This window comes from Lynx rufus, unplaced genomic scaffold (assembly GCF_022079265.1).
Source record: "Lynx rufus isolate CCGP_SWC_20201006 ecotype Redwood Valley unplaced genomic scaffold, mLynRuf1.p SCAF_6, whole genome shotgun sequence".
In the NCBI taxonomy this organism is placed as follows: domain Eukaryota; kingdom Metazoa; phylum Chordata; class Mammalia; order Carnivora; family Felidae; genus Lynx; species Lynx rufus.
The window spans coordinates 110,073,898-110,095,174 of NW_025814878.1; the positions used below are offsets into that span (position 1 = coordinate 110,073,898).

The window sequence follows — 21,277 nt, forward strand, 5'->3', positions numbered from 1 at the left end:
AGCGGAGCGCTCCCGCGGCCCCGAGCCCAGCGGCCGCCGCGCCCGGGAGCCCGGCCCGGCCCCGCCCGCTCGGGGCCCCCGCTGGCCGAGGCCGCCGGGCGGGGGCGGGGACGACCAACTTGGGGCGCGGCGCAGCCCCACTCTCCGGCGAGCATCGAGACCGGGAGCGCCACGGCCGCGGCCAGACGGCGGGAGCGAAGCGCGACGAGCGGAGGCGGCGAGCGGCGCCCGCGCCGCAGCCCCGGCCTCGCCGAGAGCGCGAATATTTTTCAAACGACTCAAACTTTCCTCCTTTCCCCGCTTTCCCGGGTCTCTCTTGGCTGGAATTGCTCTCCTGATTCCCGCGGGGCGCCGGGGCGCGATTCCTCCCCGGGGCTCCTCGGTGGCTCGGGTAACTTCGCGGACCTGGGGACCCGTGGATCTCGCCCCTTGGCCGAGCCCAGCCAGCGCTTCTCCCCCGCTCAGGAGGGCCGGGGCCGGGGCTCCTTCGCCTTTGGGAGGGCGCCCAATCCGCCCCCCTTGGGTCGGGCTGCTGAGACCCCAGGACCCGCCGCAGGACTGGAGACAGCGGATTAACCCGAGCGAAGCCCGGGCCTTCCAGCCCCCACTCCGCGGAGGGGCGTCCCCTGGGCGGGGAAAAAGACAAGTTTGTCAGTCGTCGGTGGCCTGTTGGATCGAAGAGCCCCTGCCGCCGCAGAGGGGTCCCTGGCGCCCAGCACACGGAGCAGACAGCCCTGGGGACCCGGGGCAGGTCGGCGGCCGGGCTCCTCGGGCCGGGGCGCTGGCTGCTGCGCCGGGCGCGCCAAGGCACCCGGGGCCGGGCCAGCGCCCCCTGCGTCCCCACGCGGGCAGCGGCCCCGCCGGAGGAGAAACCCGGGTCGCCGCCGCAGCCACCGCCGCCTCCTCAGTCTCCCGGTCTCCGTCGCCGCCCCCTCTGTCGCCTCTCGGGGAAAGGGGGGACGCAGGGGGCTTCGCGGGGCCCCGGCGGATGCGCCCCCCGCCACCTCTCGGGCTGCGCCGCCTCGCGGGGATGAAGCACCGGCCGTGAAGATGGAGGTGACCTGCCTTCTACTTCTGGCGCTGATCCCCTTCCACTGCCGGGGACAAGGAGTCTACGGTAAGATCCCGCGTCCCGCTCCACGCCGGCTTAGCACCGCGCGGAAACTTTGCAAGAGGCGCAAAGTGCGCGCTGCCGGGGTTTGGTGGGGACCCCGGCTCGGACTCTGGAGTGGATGCCCGGGTCCCCGCCCTTTTCAGGGCGCGAGGAGATCGAGCTCGCCGTTTCAGAGCACGGAGACGGGTCGTAGGGTCTGGCGTGAAGCCGGGGATGCCAGGGGGAGGCACACACTTCCTCAAACCTTGCCGGGGGCCGGAGTGACTCGAAACCCTTGAGAGCACCCAGTGGGCTCGGGAGATCCCGACTGACCCCAAACCCGAGCCTGGGGCAGTGACTTGCACGGAAACCTAGTCCTACCCTGGCTCGGCCTCCGGAGTACAAGCCGAGCGATGCACGATCCGGAGTTGCGCGCGGCTTGCGGGTGAGCTGGCTGCCAGCACGGCGGCGGGGCGGCGGGCTCGCCTTCCCCGCTCTCGCTGCGGCTTCGCTTCTTTTACTCTCTTCTTGACTGCCAGAGCGGGTGCCAGCATCCCCTGGATTGGGCACCTAAAACCCCGGCATCCGTTTTCGGATCTAGCCTGAGCCAGTTCTTCCCATCCCCGGTTCCCAGCTACAAAACCCCAGCCCCACCTTCTTTCTCCCTGAGCGCATACACGGACGCATTCAGCCACCGTCCCCAGGAAACGCAAACACGGCACGCACCCATCGGGCTACGTGTTCAAACTCTGCCTCCTGCCACGCAGCTTTGCTCCTGCGTCCCTACGCCTCGCTTTCCGGCGCTAAGGGGGCTCTGGCTGGTTACCCCTTCTCCTGTCTCTCCCGTGGGTGTTCCTGGGGAGAGGTCCTGAGAGCAGGCATCAATGTCCAGGATCACCCCAGGGCTCACCACTCTCAGGGACCCTCCTTCTGAGTTCTAGTAGGCTTCAGTGCCCTGACCTTACAGTCTCAGGGCCTAGTGGCCCTTACTCTGCCTTCTGACTGCAGGATGGTCTGCACAGATCACTTTTTAATATTGTATAGGTGGGGTGGGAGGGTTCCCCGTCCCTCTATCCTGAGTCCAGGGCCTAATTATTCATCTTCAGATCAGGGGAGAGTTTGACCTGTTCTGTTGGTGTGGAGGCAGAGACATTGTCCCCCCAGCCGCCAGCCTGGGGCGCAGATGTTAAATGCTTCCTTCTGGGGGTGGCTGGCGTTGCCTCCTGGTACCTCGCGAAAGGCAGGGGTGTCCTGAGGGGTGTCTGGGAGGTGACATGCTCCTGGCTCTACACAGCTAGCTGGCTTGGGCATAATTCCCTGGGGAGGCCGGCCCAGGCATCTGGCCAAACTCTGCTCTTAATTAGTTTGTGTGTCTCTTACTGCCTGGCCCTTCACATAGGCCAGAAGAGGAAAAAAGAAGGAAGAATGTAGCAGGGACCTAGAGAGGCTGGGTTGTGGGGAGGAGGCCACTGAGCTAGCCCCAGAGGCCTCCCCGGGGGCAGAGGAAGACACCAGAGGTCTGGGGTGTGTGTGTGGGGGGGGTTCTTTTTCTTCGTTGTCCCCAAGGTTTTCTTGTAGCTTCACTACCTCCTTAAGAGGTGGTCTAAGGATGGATGTCACTGAGGTCTTTACCTCCTCACCACACCCCAGGGGCTCTGAGGGTGACAGAGAACCCTCACTGTTCCCTACTGTCCTCTACTCTGCCCCTCCCCCCTAAGTGTCCTTGGGCAGATCTGGCGAACTATCTCCTGGTCATCCCTCTCCTTGGTCCCCTCCAGCTTTTCCAGACTTCTCTAGGGCTGCAGAGGGCCCACGTTGGGGAAGCCCCTCTGAGCCTAGCCTGGAAACCCCAGCAATAAGGGCAGGGTTGGGGTCGGGTGGGGGCTATGGAAGCAGTGTCTGTAGACCCTGATTTCAGAGTCCTAGGGGACCAGGATTTAGCCATTGGCTTATCTGCCTCTCGTTTTCTGTATTTTCTCCTCCCTCATGTGCCTGGATCTCACTTTTTGTTGCTCTCCACTTAGAGCAAACCAAGGTGCGCTGGGTATACTGGGGCCAACCCCAGGGCTCTAGGGTGAGAGTCTTTGCATCTTCCCTTTGAGGTGTTGGCTCCAGGGCAGGCTGGGGCCTCAGGGAAATTGCAGAGTGAAGCATTTTTATTGGGATAGATGGGGAAGAGGTTAAGATCTAGTATGAGAAGGAGGATGGCAAGAGGCTGCTGAGTTCTTTGTGATGCTAGAAGCTTTGGCCAGAGACAGCAGAAGGGGGAACTATGGTACTACCGTAGTTCTTCTGCCCACCCCCCCCACCCTGGTTTCCCTCTCTGCCTAAAGCAGATGAAGCAGCGTGAGAAAGAGTAGAGTGTAGGGGTGAGAGATGGCCACTTGTGTCCATCATTGTATCCTGGCATCCAACATGGTGCCGGGCACACAGCAGGAGCTTGGCAAATGTTTGCTGCAGGAATGAAGGGCCATGGTTGCGGGTGGCGGGGCGTGGGGGGAGGTTGAGGAAATGCTTTTTGAAATTCTTTCTCCCCAAGAAGTCTGTCTAGGATGTTTTCCAGCAGGGTAGTGGGGCACACCCTGAGGGTCTCTGCTTTAGGGAGAGTCACAGAGTCCTAGACTGGCAGCTGTAGGAGACCTCAGGGAGGAGGAGAGCGAAGAGGCTGAAAGCCCAGTGCTGCCTTGGCAGTGAGGAGAGGCCGGTTTTAGTCAAGGCACAAAAGAAAACAGTGTGTCCTGGGGAGGGAACCCGGCCCCTTCCCCTCTGCCTAGCCCTGCGTGGCTGAGGGAGGGGTAGATTAACATAGAAGCTGAATCGAGAGGGCAGAAGAGCAGGAGGGCAAAGCCGGCAGGATCTGTCTAGCTTGGGCTGTGGGTCTCTGTTGAGGCTGGTAGGGGGCAAGTGTCCAGAGCCTATTGGCTGCTTCCATCTGAGGGTCCTGTTGCCGGGCTCTGAGGTCTGCTGTCTGCAGCAGGGCTGGGGAGGCGCTCTCAGTCTGGCCAGGTGGTTTCGCTCCTTCTTTGGGACACAGATGCTACGGCAGCCCAGTGCTGGACCAGATGGTCCATTTGGAGCTGATCCCCTCTTCCCTCCCTGCCTCCCAATCTCCTGGCCCAGTTTGTTGTGCTCCGTGGTGGATTCTGCAGTCTGTTTGCTGGCCGGCCAGGGGGGTGGGCTGGCCCCAGAGGCCTACTCCTGGGCAAAGGCAGGAGCCAGGTGATGGAGGAAGGGCATCCCGTGTGTGGAAAGCATCAGAAAACACCCGCTCCTCCATCCTGGCTGCCGCTTCTCCCCGTAGCTGCCGGACGCCCGGCCAGGGCAGGTCAGTGGGATTCCACTCCCTTACAAAAACACAGCAAACCTCTGGATTATTTAATATGCAGGAGTAGGAATTGACATTATCCTTAAGACAGGTTGTTTGCAACTTACTGGTGGAAGTCAAAATATTTCACCAAAGGTGTCATCAGAAACTACTATCCTATGCTAATTTTTGTGGGAACATGAAGACAGATGTTGAATAATTTGACAAGAGCAACATAGCTTACAGAATTATCACCAAGTCAGGTTTTTTTTTCCCTCCTCTGAGGGGTGCAGAGAAAGAATGTCAGGAAGTGTGTCTCCCAGTGCCATCTTCTGGGTGTTGATCCTGGCTGTGGGCACTCTTGGGATTTCTCCCTAGCGTTTCTACCACAAGTCTTGAGTCTGGCTGTCCAGATCTAACCCTGCCCCTGGAGAAGGCATGCCATCAGAAAACTGGTCCCCTAGGGCTAATGGAAGGCTCTGGGGGTTTCTAAATGTCCTCAAGAAGGTTCCAACCTCTGTTCCTTCTTCCTTCCCAGTTATGGAAACTGCATGACAGAGAGAGAGACGGAGCCTTGTGCCCACAAGTCAGGCTGGTTTCTTTGCCTTGCCAGCATTGTCTTCCCACCCCCCTCTACCTTTCCCTGCTGAAGTTGATGTTGGCCCCTGAGCCAGCCTGAGGACTCCCCAAGTCCAGTAGCGAGCCTGGAGAGCCCCACTTAGGGTCAAGATCTGCATGGTGCCCCATCCTACACTGCAGGCAGGGAATCGGTGTTTCGTGGGTGGTGGTGGGGCCCTGGTGAGGGGGTGGTTAGAGAGGATTTTATTAGCCAGGAAAGCACCCTTGAGGGAGTGTGCTGGGGACATGCCAGGGGCCCACTTGTAATTGGCCAGGCTTGGCTGTGAGTTGCTGGGGCCGGGCGGCAAAGCTTCCTTTAGAGCCTGGTATTAGCTCTGCTTTGCTAGAACAGGGAGGAACGGGGCGGGGGGGGGGGGGGGAGTGCTCCGGAGGGAGAATGGAAGGAGCTAATCACGGCCGCCAAGGCCCGGCAAATGAACGATGCAGGAAATCAATACCTGGGGGCGGGGGTGGAAATCCGGGCAGTGGTAGCAGCCCCAGCGTCTCTAGCTGCCCAGGAGGCACGGGTGGGCCTGGGAGTAGTGAGACAGGCTGAAGTGTGAAGGACCCCTCTCTGCCACCTCCTCCCTTCCTCCTTCCTCATCACTTCTCTGCCTTTCTTCTCCCCCACTCTTGTCTTCCATCTCCATGTTGGGTCAGGCAGTGCTGCACCCCACAAAGGCAAGGGGCCTGGGAGAGAGGACCTTGGGCCTCTCAGTCCTGGCAGGACATTGCCCTGCCCCCTACCTGCCGCTGGACACCTGAGCCTGACCAAGCCCCAGGTGCAGGGAGCTGAGTAGCTGCCCAAGGACTGTACCTGATGCTGCTGGCACTGCCACTCCAGATGTGGCCAGCAGGGGGAGGGCTTGGCCACCACATTGCCTTTTCTGGGCTCCCTGGGCCTCAAGCCTCCCGGTGGGATGAGTTATTCCAGTTCCTTAACCCCGGGGTCTATGGGAGCTCCTTAAGGCCTTCTGATGCTCCAGGCCACCTCCACCTCCCACATACCCAACCCCCTGTCCCAGGGCATTTGCCTGTGGCCAAAGCCACACTTGCTGCGCCCCATGCCGCAAGAGAGCTCGGCAGTAGGACTCAGCTCTGTGGGATCCTGCCCAGGTGGGGCGGTGTGCAGAGCTGGGACTGTATCCGTCACAGCGCTGCCTCTTTGTGAACCTGGGGTGTGGCCCCTGTTCTTCATCTTCCTCCCCTTCTCAGAACACTCTGCTTTGCAGGCACACAATCTGCCCATGGCAGGAACTAGGTATTAAGGGACCCTACTGCATTTGAATGCCTATACAGGAGTCGAGACCAATGCTTAATAGCAGAGGAATCTTTTTTAAACAATGGAATTGTTACCCCCACCCCCGCAGTCAATGAGTAACACGTGCTCTTTGCAAAACAATCAGAGAATACAAAAAATTATACGGAAGAAAGTAAAGCTCACTTGATATCCCACCCTGCATTTGGTGATGGTTCTTTCAGGTGTCCCTTTATGCAAAGAAGAATGACTCTTTTCGAGAGAATCATTGGTTATTACAACAATCCCTCATAGGGAGTAAGTGTCATGTGCCTTTACCCAGTGCTCGTATGCCTCTGATTCCCGTAAGGTTCTGAGAGGTTAGCATAGCATGTCCTATTGTCCGCATTTAAGAGAAGAGGAGGCAGACACTTAAGTGACCTGCTCAAGGTTACACAGCTGGTAAGAAGTGGCCACGAGGCTCCATCGCTGGGGACCTTCTGATTTGGAGGTAGGAAAGATGGGGTTTCCTCCCTCAAGGAGAAGGGGAGAGGAGTTACACACAAGATGGTTCCTGAAGATCTTGGTAAATGCCATGTGGCAAGGGCAGATAAAGGACTGAGGGAATTCAAAGGGTTAGGAAGTTACTTCCAAGGTCTTGTGAAGGGGGCGTTTCAACTGGCTCGATGAATAGAAGTAAGGGCTGAGGAGAACATCACAGATGGAGGGCTCACTGTGGCAAAGCCATGGAGGGTAAAGAACCTGGTCTGTGCAGGGAGTAATGAGTTGTTCCGTCGGGCTGGAACATCGGTTGAAAAAGAATGGGCACTTAGAGTTGGCACAGCAAAGGAACAATCATAACAATGGCTAATGTTTACTGCCTGGGCTGAGATCACAAACGTGCACTCACTACAAACATGCGGTCACTACAACCCTTGGAGTGAGTCATTTTCAGCCATTTTACCAAAAAAGTGAGGGCTCAGAAAGATGAAGTCACCTGTCCAAGTGCTGGAGCTGGGCTCAAACCCATATCGGATTTCGGAGCCTGTGTTTGGGTGTAGGAGGCTGGAATTCTGGGTCTGGGAGAAGCTGTCAGGAAGGTCCTGAGCAGAGAAATGGGTTGATGTCAGCCATATTTCAGGCTGCTGTGCAGCTGTGTGTTTTGAAGAGGGTATATATGGTCAGGAGGAGGGAGACCGGTTGGGAGGTTCCGCGGTTGTCTGGGGAATTCATAGGGAGAACTCCATCCAGGGTGGTGGCTGTGAGAATGGACAGGAGGTCTCAGGTACAAGAACCACAGGGAGTAAAGGCTCTGTATGGAACACGAGATATCTGGCGAGAGAAATAAGCTCTTACTCTCTTAGAGTTTGCATTCACGCTGAGGGGAGACAGACAGTAAACGGTAAACAAGTATAAAATGCATCCTATGGTGATGGGTTCGATGAAAAAGGGGAGAGGAGCTAAAGGGACAAGGAGGGGTAGACTGTGGTTCAAGTTCACATACAGTGGCTGGGAGGCTTCCTTGTATAGGTGCCGCCAGGACAGAGAGCTGAAGATGCAGAGGGAGGAAGCCCAGTGGATATCTGCAGGAAGTATATTCCAGGCAGGAGATTAACCAGTGCAAAGGCCCTGGAGTAGGAGCCTGCCTGGCCTGTTTAGCAACAACGAGGAGTCCAGTATGGCTGGAGCAAAGTGAGCGATGCGGGGGCCGGGGGGAGGAGGTGGCGCGAGAGAGTTAGTGGGGCCTGGTTGTTTGCAGTCTTGAAGGCTATGTAAGGATGTTGGCTTGTATTCTGAGAGGCGTGGGGGAGCCATGGGAGGCTTTTGAGCAAGAGAGAGACATGAGTTGACACCTTTTTAATAGAATCCCTCTCGCTGCCATGTGGAGAATAGACTGTAGGGGGTTGGGCGTGGGGGAAGGGGTCCGGTTAGAGATTGTCGGAAAACGCAAGAAATGAGACTGTACAATCATTAGGGTCCAAAAGGGCTTCAGGAAGAGCACAGGCAAGAGCTGGGGCTGAAAATGGCTCTGAGGTTTGGCACACAACGGCAGAGCAAAGGCCACAGAAGTCAGGCAGGTTTAGGGCAACGGCGTGACGTAGTTAAGAGCTTGGAATTCGGGGTAAGAAACCAGGGCCGAACCCCAGCTCTGCCCGGCACCGACCACGAGAGCCTGGAAGGTTACATCAGCTTTCTCAGGCATGGCTTTTCCGTTTGTCGGAATGTTTACTGCCGACAGTAGTAAACTGCGGTGGGTAGTCGAGTCCACCGCACGGGTTTGTGATAAGCACGCCATGAGACCGTGCTGGGGAGCCCTGGGCACTGTGCTCGGCACTCAGCCAGGCCTCAACACATCGCTTTAGTCTAATGACGACGCCTGTGCAGTTTTGAACTTTGTGGGATTCTGGTGTGGGATGTGTGGGAGCCCTGGTGGTGGGGTAAGTGGACACGAGTGTTCATGCTCAGGAGAGAGAGCATTCTGAAAGAGGCAGATGTGCACACGTGGATTTATGTGCACAGAACAATGTGGGTTGAAATCATGAGTGGACTGAAATTGCCAGGGAAGAGAGAGTAGAGTGAGGGGCACTGGGCTGAGACCAGCACCCTGGGGGTGGAAGGAGTGAGAGGAGACAGAGTAGAAGGCATCAGGGAGGAAGAAGGAGACCTAAGAGGGGACAGGAATCAGAAAGCCAGGAGAAGGGCCGGGGTCTGTGGGAGGAAGGGCCATCTAAGGTGGAGGAGGAGACAGATAAGGGCCATCTGGAGACTAGGAGGTTGGCAGAGAGGCAGCAGGGCTCCTCGAGATCCTCTGGGGACTTGGGGAAACCTCAGATGCTGATTCAGTGGGTCTGGGGCTAGGCTGAGATTCTGCATTTGTAACGAACTCCTCGGGGTGATGCCCATGCTGCTGGTCCAGTCGCTCTTTGGACAGCAAGGGCAACCAGGAAGGAGGTTAGGCTCAAGCGGCAGACTTGGGATGGAGGGCCAAGTAGGTGGCTTGCTGCCTGTGAGGGGCTGTGGCCCAGTAGCCTCACCTCCGAGCCTCAGTTTCCCCATCTGGAAGGCCGGTTTAGGCATGCCCGCCTCTTAGGATTCCAGAGAAGCCCGACAGTGATAATGCTTTGCAAGCTCTCAGGCGAACTCTGGGGACTCTGTTTCGCGAGAGCAGAGGGGGTGGCAGGCAGATGGTAGGGAGCCCCGGGTGTGGGTGGCCTGTTGAAGCAGGAGGTGCGGGCTGCGCTTTTGAGAAACGTGGCGGGCCAGGGAGGGCCTGAACGGCAATTCCTGCTCCCCTTGCCTGGCCTTCCGCCTGTGGGAAGCTGGGCTGCAGGGGTGGGCGATCTGGGTCAGGGGGTGGTGACCTGGGCAGGCACGAGGACGCTGCTTGGCCAGGTTTGGAGATTCCACCCCGCGCTCTTCTGGGTTCCTTTCCAGTCCAAGAAACTCTGCTGAAATAGACTTTGATTCTCTGGAGGGCTGGAAGCTGCGTGGAGAAGTGGTTCTCAACCCCAGGGGCATGGCAGAACCACCTGGAGAGCTTTTTCAACGACAGATGCCCGGCTCCACCCCAGACCTCCTGAATCAGAAACTCTGCAGGTGGCATCAAGGCAGCTGTGGTTGTAAGAGCTCTCCATTCGATTCTCGGGCACAGCTGGTGTAGACAGTGCATCCGAATGAGTCAGGCCCAAACAGATGTCTTCTTCCCCTGGGCTTTCTGAGGGCATTTCTGGGTTTTCTGGGTCACCGCCCAAGCTTTGTTTCAGCCAAGCTCTGGACCCTGGGGTTTTAAAAAAAAAAAAAACCCTATGCTTATTATTCTGTAAATTAGGAGCAGGGAAGCTTTCTAGTTTAAGAGTTCTAACTGGCAAGTGCAGGTCATGATCTTTGGGAGACTGGCCCCTCCCTCTGCTTCTGACCACGGGATTTCCAGTCCGGAACCTAGAGAGCCTGAAAGAAACTGCCCCAGAAATGCTGTTTTCATTGATTTTCAGTAGGTAAATTCTGTTACCATGTTGAAACGTTGCCCTTTTGTTTATTCTTTTCTCTTTTTGGTTTAGAGAAAAATGAAAATTTCAGAGCTGGACCACATCACAGCAATTCAGTGTAAACCAAGCAAATATTTAATGAATATCTATCTGCTGAGTGTCTGGAAGGGTAGTGGGTGCCGTGGCTGCAGGGGTGAAGGGCACCTGCCCCCGGGGAGCTCACAGTGGAGCAGGAGAGTGCAGTCCTTTCCAAAGCCCTCATTTTGGAGAAGCTTGAGTGATTTGCCCAAGGCTGTAGGGTTAGCAGGTAGTGGAGTAAGGATTTGCAGTCAAGCCTGCCCAGTGCAAAGTCTAGGGTCTGCCTGCTGCCCCACATGTGAGGTTCCTGAAGGAAGTATCTGGCCATTTTTTGTTCCCCAGCCTGTGTTGTGGAGGATGGGTTGGCTGAGGACCCTCAGTCTTATATCAGATAGACATCACATTCTGTTGCTAGAAACAAAGACTTGACTACAGAGCCGCCAACAAATTAAAGCTGATTTTCTTAAGTCGAGAGGTAGACTATCCATGACTGCTATGGTGACTTCCTGGTCAATGGAGATCCATTCTCTTTCCATCTTACTGCTCTGCTCTCTTTACAATGGTGCTTCTCAAACTCTGCCACGTGTTAGAATTACCAGGTTGGGTGCTTAAAAATCCTGATGCCTAGGTCATACCTCATACCAGTTAAATCAGAACGTCTGGGAGTAGGAACCAGGCATCAGTGTGTGTGTGTATGCGCACGCGCGCGCGCACACACACACACACACACACACACACACACACACACATATGTTCAGCATAAAGAACTCCAGCCTTAGAGCATTTTGCTTCAAAGTCGCCAAAGGGCTGCTGGGGCTCAGCCATCGTGACACATTCCAGGCAGGAGGAAAGGAGGAACATTTAAAAGGGTGGACCTGCCAGCTGAGTCAGCTTCTATTAAAGAGCTTTTCCAGAAGCCCCATCCCAATGACTTCTGCTTGCATCCCATTGGCTATTCTTAGCTGCAAGGGACGCTGAGACATGTAGTCTTTTAGATGGGCACATTGTCACGTAGGAAAATATCAGGTTACGTTAGAAAGAAGTGGAGAATGGGTATTGGGTAGGTAATGAGTAGTCTTTACCACAAATCCCTACCTTGGGGCCAGTTGGCATTTCTTGAAATGAGAGAGGATTTAGATGGATGTCAGCGCTGCTCTCACCCCTCCCTGCCAGCCTAGCTCAGGGGCTCTGGCTGCTCTGAGGATGCCCAGAAGAGACATAGGGAGGAGAGACATAGGGAGGAGACTTGCTTAGGGTCACCCAGACATTCATGAGGGGTCTAGTTTCCCATCTGCCAGTGCTCCTTTTTTTTTTAAGTTTATTTATTTATTTTGAGGAAGAGAGAGAGAGAGCGCGTGCACAAGCAAAGGAGGGGCAGATAGAGAGAGAGGGAAAGAGAGAGAATCCCAAGCAGGCTCCGAGCTGTCAGTGCAAAGCCTGACGCGGGGCTTGAACTCATGAACGGTGAGATTATGCCCTGAGTCGAAATCAAGTGTCAGATGCCTAAGTGACGGAGCCACCCGGGTGCCCTGTATCTTCCAGTGCTCTTGTTCCTTCCTCCCCACCCCGGCACCATTCACACTTGCCTGAGGTTGTTCATTTCTGCTGGCCGATACCCCTTTCCACTAGCAGGTAGCTCTTTTTGCTCACAGCCACCAGGAGGGCGCTGTGGATTTTTAGACCAGAAACTGAAGGTCCATACTAGAAGCCAGGGACTGGAGAGTGCTGTAGAGGTGATGATCTAGCTCATTTTCTCCCTCTCAGGCCCACACCCATCTGAGACCAGGCTACTCCATTTGCTGTTTGCTGTCTCTGGTCCTTGTTGCTGGAAACTTCTCATTGTCTGACCCTATTTCCACTCACCTTAACATAATCTCTTATCAGAAAGATTCGGGAGCTGAGGCCTTTGAGCTGAACTTGAACATCTCTTTGGCCCTGAGACTTTCCTATGTGATTTCCCTATGTGATTCTTAAGGAACTTTTAATGAAGGCACCTTTTCCCATGTCTGAGAGGGACATCAGGAGGGTAGAGGTAGGGAGCTGGATTCTGGTGGCCCCATCTACCTGTGTTTGGTTCTGGCATTTCAGTAAAATGCAGAGGGACCTTGGGGGAGGTCACTTTAACTTCCGGTAAAGTACATAAGCCCACAAGGCAAGCTGGAGGTGGCAAGGCCTGGCTTTACTCTCCTTTCTGGAATAAGGCCACAGAGTAGACAGAGGAAAGGCCATGAGATGGGGTCTCAAGGCGTGGCAAGGAGTGAGCTCATCTGCCAGGCAGTTGCCTTAAGTAGTGACCCAGAAGCAGATCTTCGAGATTCAGTGCAAGAAGAAACAGACCAGTGAAGGTAAGTGGCTTGCCAAGGTCACACAGCAATTAGGTGTCAAAGCTGAAGTGAAAAGCCATGTCAAGGGACTCTACAGCTGAATCTTTCTCATTCTCCAGTATCACCTCGTAGGTTCAAGGAGAAGCCAGGACATGTCTACATGGTATTTACAAACTTTTTTGTGTTCACACCTTTATAATTCTCCCCTCACCCCTGTGAAGGCTATGTCTCATTCCCAGGCCTCATTGCATCTGGACTGTAGGATCTGGGGCTCATTCTGGGTCCAGGGCTCCTGCTTAGATGTTAGAAGTCCTTAATGGAAATGTCAGGGAGGCCCCCCCCTTGTGGGTAGAGGAAGCAGTTGGCTTGGCAATGTGAACTGGAGTTTGCTGCCAGTCCCCACCAGGCCCAACATCTCTGTCACACTGCCTGAGTCTCACCTTAGAGTTATTGACAAGTTAGCCAGCAGAAGCATGGTCTATGTTACCAGAAGGTTGTTCTGGGAGTACCTGGCAGCCCTCAAGCCTTTCTCCAGTGGCCCAGGTTGGTTGATCAGATGAGTTGGATCTTGAAGTGTTGGTATTCATGCAAGGAAGTTTCCAAGGAAGTCATGGGTGGAGGTAGGGAAGCATGGTAGGTTATGTGATGTTGGTGGGTGTGATTGTTAAGCAGTATGAGGGTCCTGGGTTGTGGCCATGTGAGAGATATATTTATTTATTTATTTAAAAAAAATTTTTTTTTCAACGTGTATTTATTTTTGGGACAGAGAGAGACAGAGCATGAACGGGGGAGGGGCAGAGAGAGAGGGAGACACAGTATCAGAAACAGGCTCCAGGCTCTGAGCCATCAGCCCAGAGCCCGACGCGGGGCTCGAACTCACGGACCGCGAGATCGTGACCTGGCTGAAGTCGGACGCTTAACCGACTGCGCCACCCAGGCGCCCCATGTGAGAGATTTAATAGTGGACACCATGATGATCAGGATTGGCTTGGGCTTAGTTTGGGCTCCCCAGAAGCAGATGCCGAGATAAGGAGCCAAGTGAGGTAGTTTATTTGGCAGGTGAGCTTGGAAAACTCTGTAGGGAAATGGAGATGTAAGACAGGGAAGCACAGGGAACCCATAAAAGGTGCACCGTCAAGCCAGTCACTACTGTGTCCCATTGGGGACCTCTGGGACACCATGTAAAACACTCTCCCACCATGGTGAAGGAGCCGGGGCACGTATACACCAACTCCAATCTGTGTTGGTTGAAGGCTGCTCCTGGGGGTATTAATTTCCTGGTACTTCTAGCCCAGTAGGCATGGAATGTAAGCTCTAGTGGCCAGAGATGGCCTCAGGCAGAGAGAAGCAGGTTCTGGCCAGTGTGCAATGAGGTGGTCAGGGGAGAGGATGTGGTGCAGAGAGGGGAGGCACCAACAGCTGTACGACATCCTGCCTAAGCCATCGGTCTTGCTTTTTCCGATCCAGCCTGTTTTGCTGAGCTCTTTGTTCTTAGGTCTTGTCTTCTAGATGCATGTATAAGCCCTGACTCCGGGATAAAAACTCTCCCTTGCGGCTGTCAGACCTGTGAGCTGCTCATTTACTTCCTAGGATTTTGTGACCAGAACCCCAGCACATCGATTTCCCCAAGACCTTCCTGATAGAGTCCAGGCTCTCCCTGATGGATTGAAGGGGGCCTTACACTTGGGGAGGGCAGGGTTGGGGGATCACTGAGGACAAACTCAGAGTCTACAGGTCTTTTGGGCATTGCCACGAGAGGCATGATCTTTAGCTACCCACCTGCTGAATTCAAAACTAAGAAAGAGGTGGGGACAGTCTCTGAGACTAGCTCTCCGCAGGCAGAATTCTGTGTGGGTGAAAAAGTAGATTGCTTTCTGTCCACCTCCTTCTCCAGGAACCAAACCTCCTCCCGTGGGCAGACTAGCCTGTACCCCTGAACATCCCTGGGTCTAATGGGTCCAGATCAGAGCACCTCCATCCTGTTGTGAATTTTTGTGTCTCTTCACTACCCACCTGAGATTAACTAATTAGTCAGATATTTACTGAGCATCCCCTATGTGTCAGACACTGTTCTCAGCTCTGAGGATACGGCAGAGAGCAAGACAAAGAGAAGATCTAGAATCACAGGCTTGTAGAGTCAGAGCCAGGAGGGATCTTAGGGCAAATCTGATCATTTGTCGGGAGAGAAACCTGAGGCCGAGAAGGAGCAAGAGAAGCCTTCATGCCACAGAGCAAATAGGGAGCCCAGCCTGGAATCATGGAAGGTCAAAGATAATGGGCTAAGAGGTCACCTTTCCCTAACTGCTCAGTTTTTAGAGGCAGAAACCAGTGGCCAGAGGCAAGAGTCACACCAAGCTAGTGGCATGGGTTTTGCCTGCCAGTGAACACAGCATTCTCTCCTGCATCCCTTCCAAGCCAGACTTGGGCTCTGATGTACTGAAGGGAGCGTGTGTGTGTGTGTGTGTGTGTGTGTGTGTGTGTGTGTGTGCATGCATTGTGCCTGTGCGGCTTTACATGGGCTAGGGCAGCCAGCAGGAGATATGAGTGGCTTTCCTGTGATCAAGACATCCCACCTCCTTCTGGGACATACAGTGAGCTCTCCCGTCCTGCCTCCTCTAGCTCTCCCATACAGCCATGGCCCCTGGCACTGCCTACTGCCACAGTGACCTCAGGCAATGCTGGGAGGGTTCAGTCCTGCAGGATGCCCTGATGTGCCCGAAGCATCAACATCCCTGACTGCCTCACTCCCTTTTTCTGGAGCTGAAGGAGCAGAGGCTGTGAGGCTGTCCAGGGCAGGGGTGGGATGTGTGCCTCCCAGTCTGCTCCCCCTCATTCTGTTGGAGCTGGGGCACGTGTAAGGAGTGGCTCTAGAGAGCCAGGCTGAGAGGCAAAAGGGGAGGTAGTTCTGTGTGCTGGTAATCAGTGTGTGTGTGTGTGTGTGTGTGTGTGTGTGTGTGTGTAGGACCATTGGCATGAGATAAACTGATAAACTGCTCCCACTGGGTACCTTGATAGGAGCTAAAATACACCCCCCCCCGTTCTCTCTACCCTGTGCACGTGCACTTTACATGTATTTTTTGTGTACCCGTAAATACACCAGGGCATACATGTGCTGAAAGTGATGGTGATGTACAGAAGAGCCTGCGTACAGGGGACCAGATGTGTACATGTGGGGAGACTGCTGACCTCTTTCGGGGGCCTTCTCTGGGTCTACCTTTATCCCGCTGCCTCTCCAGGCAGCCCTTGGCTCCCAGGCAGGGGGCAGGAGCGGGCATCCAGCACTCTGGGCCGCCAGCTCAGCGCTTATATCCAGCCTGGGTTATGGCTCACCTCCCCCCACCCCGCTTCTAGGAGACCTGAAGTGGGGGCCAGGGGCAGGCCGAGGCTGGCCTGGAGCTCCTGGCTAATTTTCCCCGGCCTCCATCGATCCAGCAGCTTCTCCTGAGTCTATTAGCAGTCGGCGAGTGAAAATATCCCCCATTGCGAGCCCTGACCTGAGACAGGGAGGAATCCATAGCAATTTGTTCAAACAGAGGAAAGCGTTTCCTTCTGATTTGTATTCCAATTTATTCTAGGCAGGAAGGGGGTCAGGGTGGGAGGGGTGAACCCTGGCTCACTAAGCGCTGGGCCCGGGCCCATCCCCCTCAGCCCCCCATGCCAGCCGGGGTGGCAGCTGGTGCTCCCCATGGTTCCTGGGGTGGGGGCTGAGGAGGGGAGGGTGGGCCCCAGCAGGGGGACGGGAAGAGAGGCCCGCCAGCCTTCCCAGCAGGCCCTGCTTGGCTGGAGAGCTCAGTTGTGGATTTGGTTTTCACAAAATACAAAGCCGCCTGCTCGGAGCCTCTCTCCCGGGCACTGGGGCCTGTGCCAGGCGTGCGCTCACCCGCTGCGCCCGTGCCAGGATGGGGGCTGGGCCGGGCCCATGGACAGTGGCCCCAGCTGGGCTGAGTGGCAGGAGGGTCTATTCTTCTCCTGAAGCCCCCCCCAGCCGGCCTTGCGGGAACAGAGCCGCTCAGGCTCTGAGGGGAGCTGAGACTTTGGAAAAGCTGCTGTGCAGGGCGGAGAGCCCCTCTCCACGGGAGTCCCAAGCGCATCTTCCTGGCGCAGTGCTCAGGCTTCGAACCTGGTCTGAGCGAACTGGGGCTCACTGCTGTCCTGCCCAGGAAGACTCTTTTGAGCACTTACGATAATGACAGCTCTGACTGACATTCATTAAGTGCCTACAGTTTGCCGGGCACTGGGCTAGTACTATTGAGTATCCAGTCCTTGCAGGTGCCAGGCCACCTCGTGTGCCTCAGTTTCCCCCTCTCCCACATACTTCTGTCACCCCGCCCCCCCATCTCTGCTCAGTCTCTCTCACTTCCTCCTGAGAATCACTTCTCCCTTCCATCTGAGGGTGGCCCTGGTGACAGAGTCTCAGTACTGACGCCTCTGCAGCCCCCTTTTCCAGAGGGACCCCATGAACAGGCTAGCTCCTTTTCTTCCAGGTAGCTTTCCTTTGGCCCCACCTCACCCTCACCGCCAGGACCCCGGCCTCTGCAGAGGTGGCACCATGGCAACAGGAGACAAGGATTCTGGGAAGGGTCAGCCAAGTGGTCCTACAGCCACCTCCCTCCACTGCTTTCCTTCCTTCTTGGGTCAGTGCCCGCAGGGAGGGGAGTAACCAGAGACGTTCTTCACACCCAGGTGTCAGCGACTCGCAGCTCTGAGGTCAGCTGTTGCACATGATTTGCCAGGCTCCATGACACCACCAAGGTCTAATTTCAGAAGCCAGCCACTAAATATACCAAAGCTGATGAATAATCATCTCTCTCAGGTGGGAGCATGCGGCCTCAAGGAGCAGAGGCTTCTGAAACAGATCTGGGTTCAGGTTCTGCCTCAGCCGCTCCCTGGCTGTGCGATCCCGGGCAGGTTGTGCTCTGTGCCTCATGTACAAGATGTTATTATAATAGCACCTTCCTGAGGGGGCGGTGGTGAAGAGGGAGTGGGAACGCATGGGAAGCCATTCTTTTTTTTTTTTTTTTAATGTGTTTATTTATTTTTGAGAGGACGAGCACGAGCAGGGGAGGGGCAGAGAGAAGGGGAGACACAACCCCAAGCAGGCTTCGTGCCATCAGCGCAGAGCCCGATGCGGGGCTTGAACTCACGACCTGAGCCGAGATCAAGAGCCCGACCCTTAACCGACTGTGCCACCCAGGCGCCCCTCGAAAGCCATTCTTTGCCAGTGTCTGGCGCAAGGGGAGTAAGTGACGGCGACCGTCCAGGGAGGCCCTGCTAAGTGGGTGCTTCCAGTGCCTGGGCCTGGCTCAGGAAGCTAGTGAGTCACAGAGGCTGCCACCAGGGAAGTGGCATGTGAGGCTCTGTGTACAGGCATGTGACGCATTATCCGGAGAAAGAGGGAGCAAGACAGAGACCCTGTTCCAGGAGAAGGGGTGGCAGAATTCCAGCCCTCCTCCCATCTTCCTCTTGGAAGTTTATGGCAACAACGTTCCCTTTCAGCCACTTTGTAGGTGGGGAGACAGGTGTGTTTTGCACCCAGCCCTTTACTGCACCACTGCCTATTCCAGACCTCAGTTTCCTCCTAAGAGGCAGCCCCCCGCCCCCACCTCCTCAGCCCCTGGGTGCTTCCTAACAGCAATGACTTTTCCGTCTCTGGCTGTGGTTGAACTCTGGTCCAATTGGCCTCCCCCATCCCCAAGTTCTTCACTTTTCTCCCCCGACCTACTGGGTTCCAAATCATTTACAAGTTGTTCAGAGGCTCAGCATTATAATCAGATCCTACGGTGCAAGCCACTTACGTGGTTTCTAAAATTTTAGCCAAAAAAAGGAGTGAAACCCTTCAGTAATGGAGAAAAAAACAATAATGAAAATACTTAACAGGGGGGCAGGTATTGCATTTCTTGATTTATAAATGTACTCAATGCTAAAGAAAATATGTTCCCAAACTTTATGCTTCCTGAATTGACTCTTGGAAAAAAGGAAAAGAAGATTGTTCATCCTTTTCAGGGATTTCACATGCTTCCCCTCCCAGGGGTGTTTGCCTTTTGAAAGGGACACAGAAAGAGAATAAATGAGTGACTGTTTAATATGCAAGGTGTCGATGAGTGTTATGAAGAACACAGCAGGGAAAGGGATTGAAAATGGTAAAAGTGGGGGCAGGCATGCTGTTTTAAATGGAGTGGTCAGGGAAGGCTTCGCTCTCTCGAAAGAGCTGTAGGAGGTAAGGGAGAGCGAGTTCTGGAAATCTGGGGAAGAACAATCTGGCAGCAGGGGCTGCAAGTGCAAAGGCCCTGAGGTAGGAGTGGGCTTGGCCTGCTTTGAAGAACAGCAGAGAGAGCAGTGTGGCCACAACGTGGAGTGTAGTAGAACCTAAGGGAGCAGATGACAAGGTGGCATGGTAGCCTGTTGAAAAGGCATTGGCTTTGACTCCACATGAGATGGAAGTCATGGTAGGGAAGAGGAGAGGAAGCAGAGGAAGGATGGGACCTTAGTGTTGTAAAGGGATCCCTCTAGCTTCTTGCAGAGAACAGACTGAACCGGGCAAGGGAAGGAGAGCAGACCTATCAGGAGGCTGCTATGGTAATTGGGGCAGGAGGTGGTGATGGCTAAACTAGAGTGGTGTCTTAGGGGTCAGAGTTAGGATCAGTTTTTTGTTTTCAAATTCATTTTGAGAGAGAGACAGTGTGAGTGGGAGAGAGGCAGAGAGAGGGAGAGAGAGAGAGAATCGCAAGCAGGCTCCGAGGCAGGGCTAGAACTCATGGACCAACAGTGCAGAGACTGACACGGGGCTTGAACTCATGAAACCATGAGATCATGACCTGAGCCGAAACCAAGAGTCAGATGCTTAACGGACTGAGCCACCCAGCCGCCCCTTCGAGTTGGGAATCAGTTTTGAAGGTCAAGCTGAGAGGGCTTGCTGATGGATTGGGTGTGGGGTGTAGGAGAAGGAGAGAAGTCAGGGAGGACTGTTTCTCGCTGACAGCAAGGGACAGAGTGTTTTCACTAATGGGGGTGGGGATGAGGAATGGCTCTTCCACCTCGGAGTCCTGGGGTGGGGGGGAAAGTAAGTGCTGTCCTCCTGAGGTCACTGGATGTGGAGAGAGGCGTAAAGTGAATCAGGCCCTTACATCTCTGCTCCCTGATTTTTTTTTTTAATTTTTTTTTCAACATTTATTTATTTTTTGGGACAGAGAGAGACAGAGCATGAACGGGGGAGGGGCAGAGAGAGAGGGAGACACAGAATCGGAAACAGGCTCCAGGCTCTGAGCCATCAGCCCAGAGCCCGACGCGGGGCTCGAACTCACGGACCGCGAGATCGTGACCTGGCTGAAGTCGGACGCTTAACCGACTGCGCCACCCAGGCGCCCCTCTGCTCCCTGATTTTTAAACCTCAGAGCTAATCTTCCTGCCCCCTCTGAGCTGGGGTGAAGGCCAGCCTGGAGGGGCCGTGAGACATTTGAAGCAGTCAGGTCAGACTGCTGTCTGGCCGTGGTAGGCTCTCCAGAAACACTGTCCTTCCCTCCCCTGCTTTCCCATCCTGGGGTCTAAGGCCCCACCTGCTCTTAAGCCACAGGATTGATTTTGCTTTCAGGGTTGTTATTGTTATTATTACCCACTTAAACAACTTCATAGGGGAAAAAAAAGGAACCCAATGACCATCAAACATTAACCATTCATTCTAAATTCCCTGCCCATACCTGTCAATACATTTTTACATAGCGGTAAACAGTCGTCTGTTCTGCTTTGTCGGCCGACTTTATCTCCTACACACGTCTCCTGGTATTGACTGAGACCTCGGACCTGTCACTTTAATAGCTACAGGGCACCCCCTGCATCGATACTCTGGAGCCTGGTGACCATCTCTCTGTGGTGGAGTGTCTGGGCAGGTGCCAATTTCCCCTTCTTCTAAATAGCTCTGCCGTGAATATCCTTATGTGAATTACTTTTTCCTTTTAAATTACGTCCTTGGGGCCTGTTCCCCAAAGTGAGATTGCCTAATAGGTCATAGGATAGGAACAGTTTTATGGTTCTCATTTTGCACCGCCGGGCCGTGCGACAAAGAGTTCGAGCCAGCTTTGCACACAGCCCAGCCACAAAGGATTTGATCCTCCTAATTTACTTTCACTGGCTTAATAGGTGCATTATGGCTTGTTTCTTAACTTCCAATTTTCACTTCCTGAAGCCACGTTTGGGTCTTTGAGCACCCAGTAAGACCCGATCTGTGCAGAACTTCATAGTTTACATGGAGCTTGCCGATATGTCACCTCAGTTAATAAGGCGCTGTGAGTGTAATATTATTGGCTTCTGTTTCGTATGGCAGAATGGGAGTTTAGTCAAGTTAAGTGCCGTAGCAAAACCTCCAAACAGTTCTTGCGGGTTTGTTATATAGGATTCCCACCCACCTGTCCCCATCCCATTCCTTCTGTGGGCCCAGGATCCGCAGGTACCCATTTCAGCCCAAATTCGGTGCCCTAACCCTGTTGTCTCCCATCGGCTCCCACAGCCAGCGTGGGCCAGGCCCCAACCAGTGCCCTGCGCTGCCAGGTTGGGTCTCAGCTCCGTGGGGCTTAGAGGAGGCCTCTGCATTTGGGGGTCCTTCAGCAAAGCCATAACTCTTTCCATTGCCTGGCCTAGGACTGG

At 54.8% G+C, this 21,277-nt stretch overlaps 1 protein-coding gene across 1 annotated transcript in view; it reads left to right on the forward strand.

Moving 5' to 3' along the window:
• Positions 1-1,040: 1,040 nt before the first annotated feature.
• The window catches only part of MDGA1 (MAM domain containing glycosylphosphatidylinositol anchor 1), a 56,681-nt gene continuing 36,444 nt past the window's right edge, over positions 1,041-21,277 (forward strand). Inside the window, exon 1 of the mRNA XM_047102420.1 lies at positions 1,041-1,117. Within this exon, the coding sequence (XP_046958376.1) occupies positions 1,051-1,117 (67 nt within the window). The 5' untranslated portion in view covers positions 1,041-1,050. The remainder of the gene's footprint in view (positions 1,118-21,277) is intronic.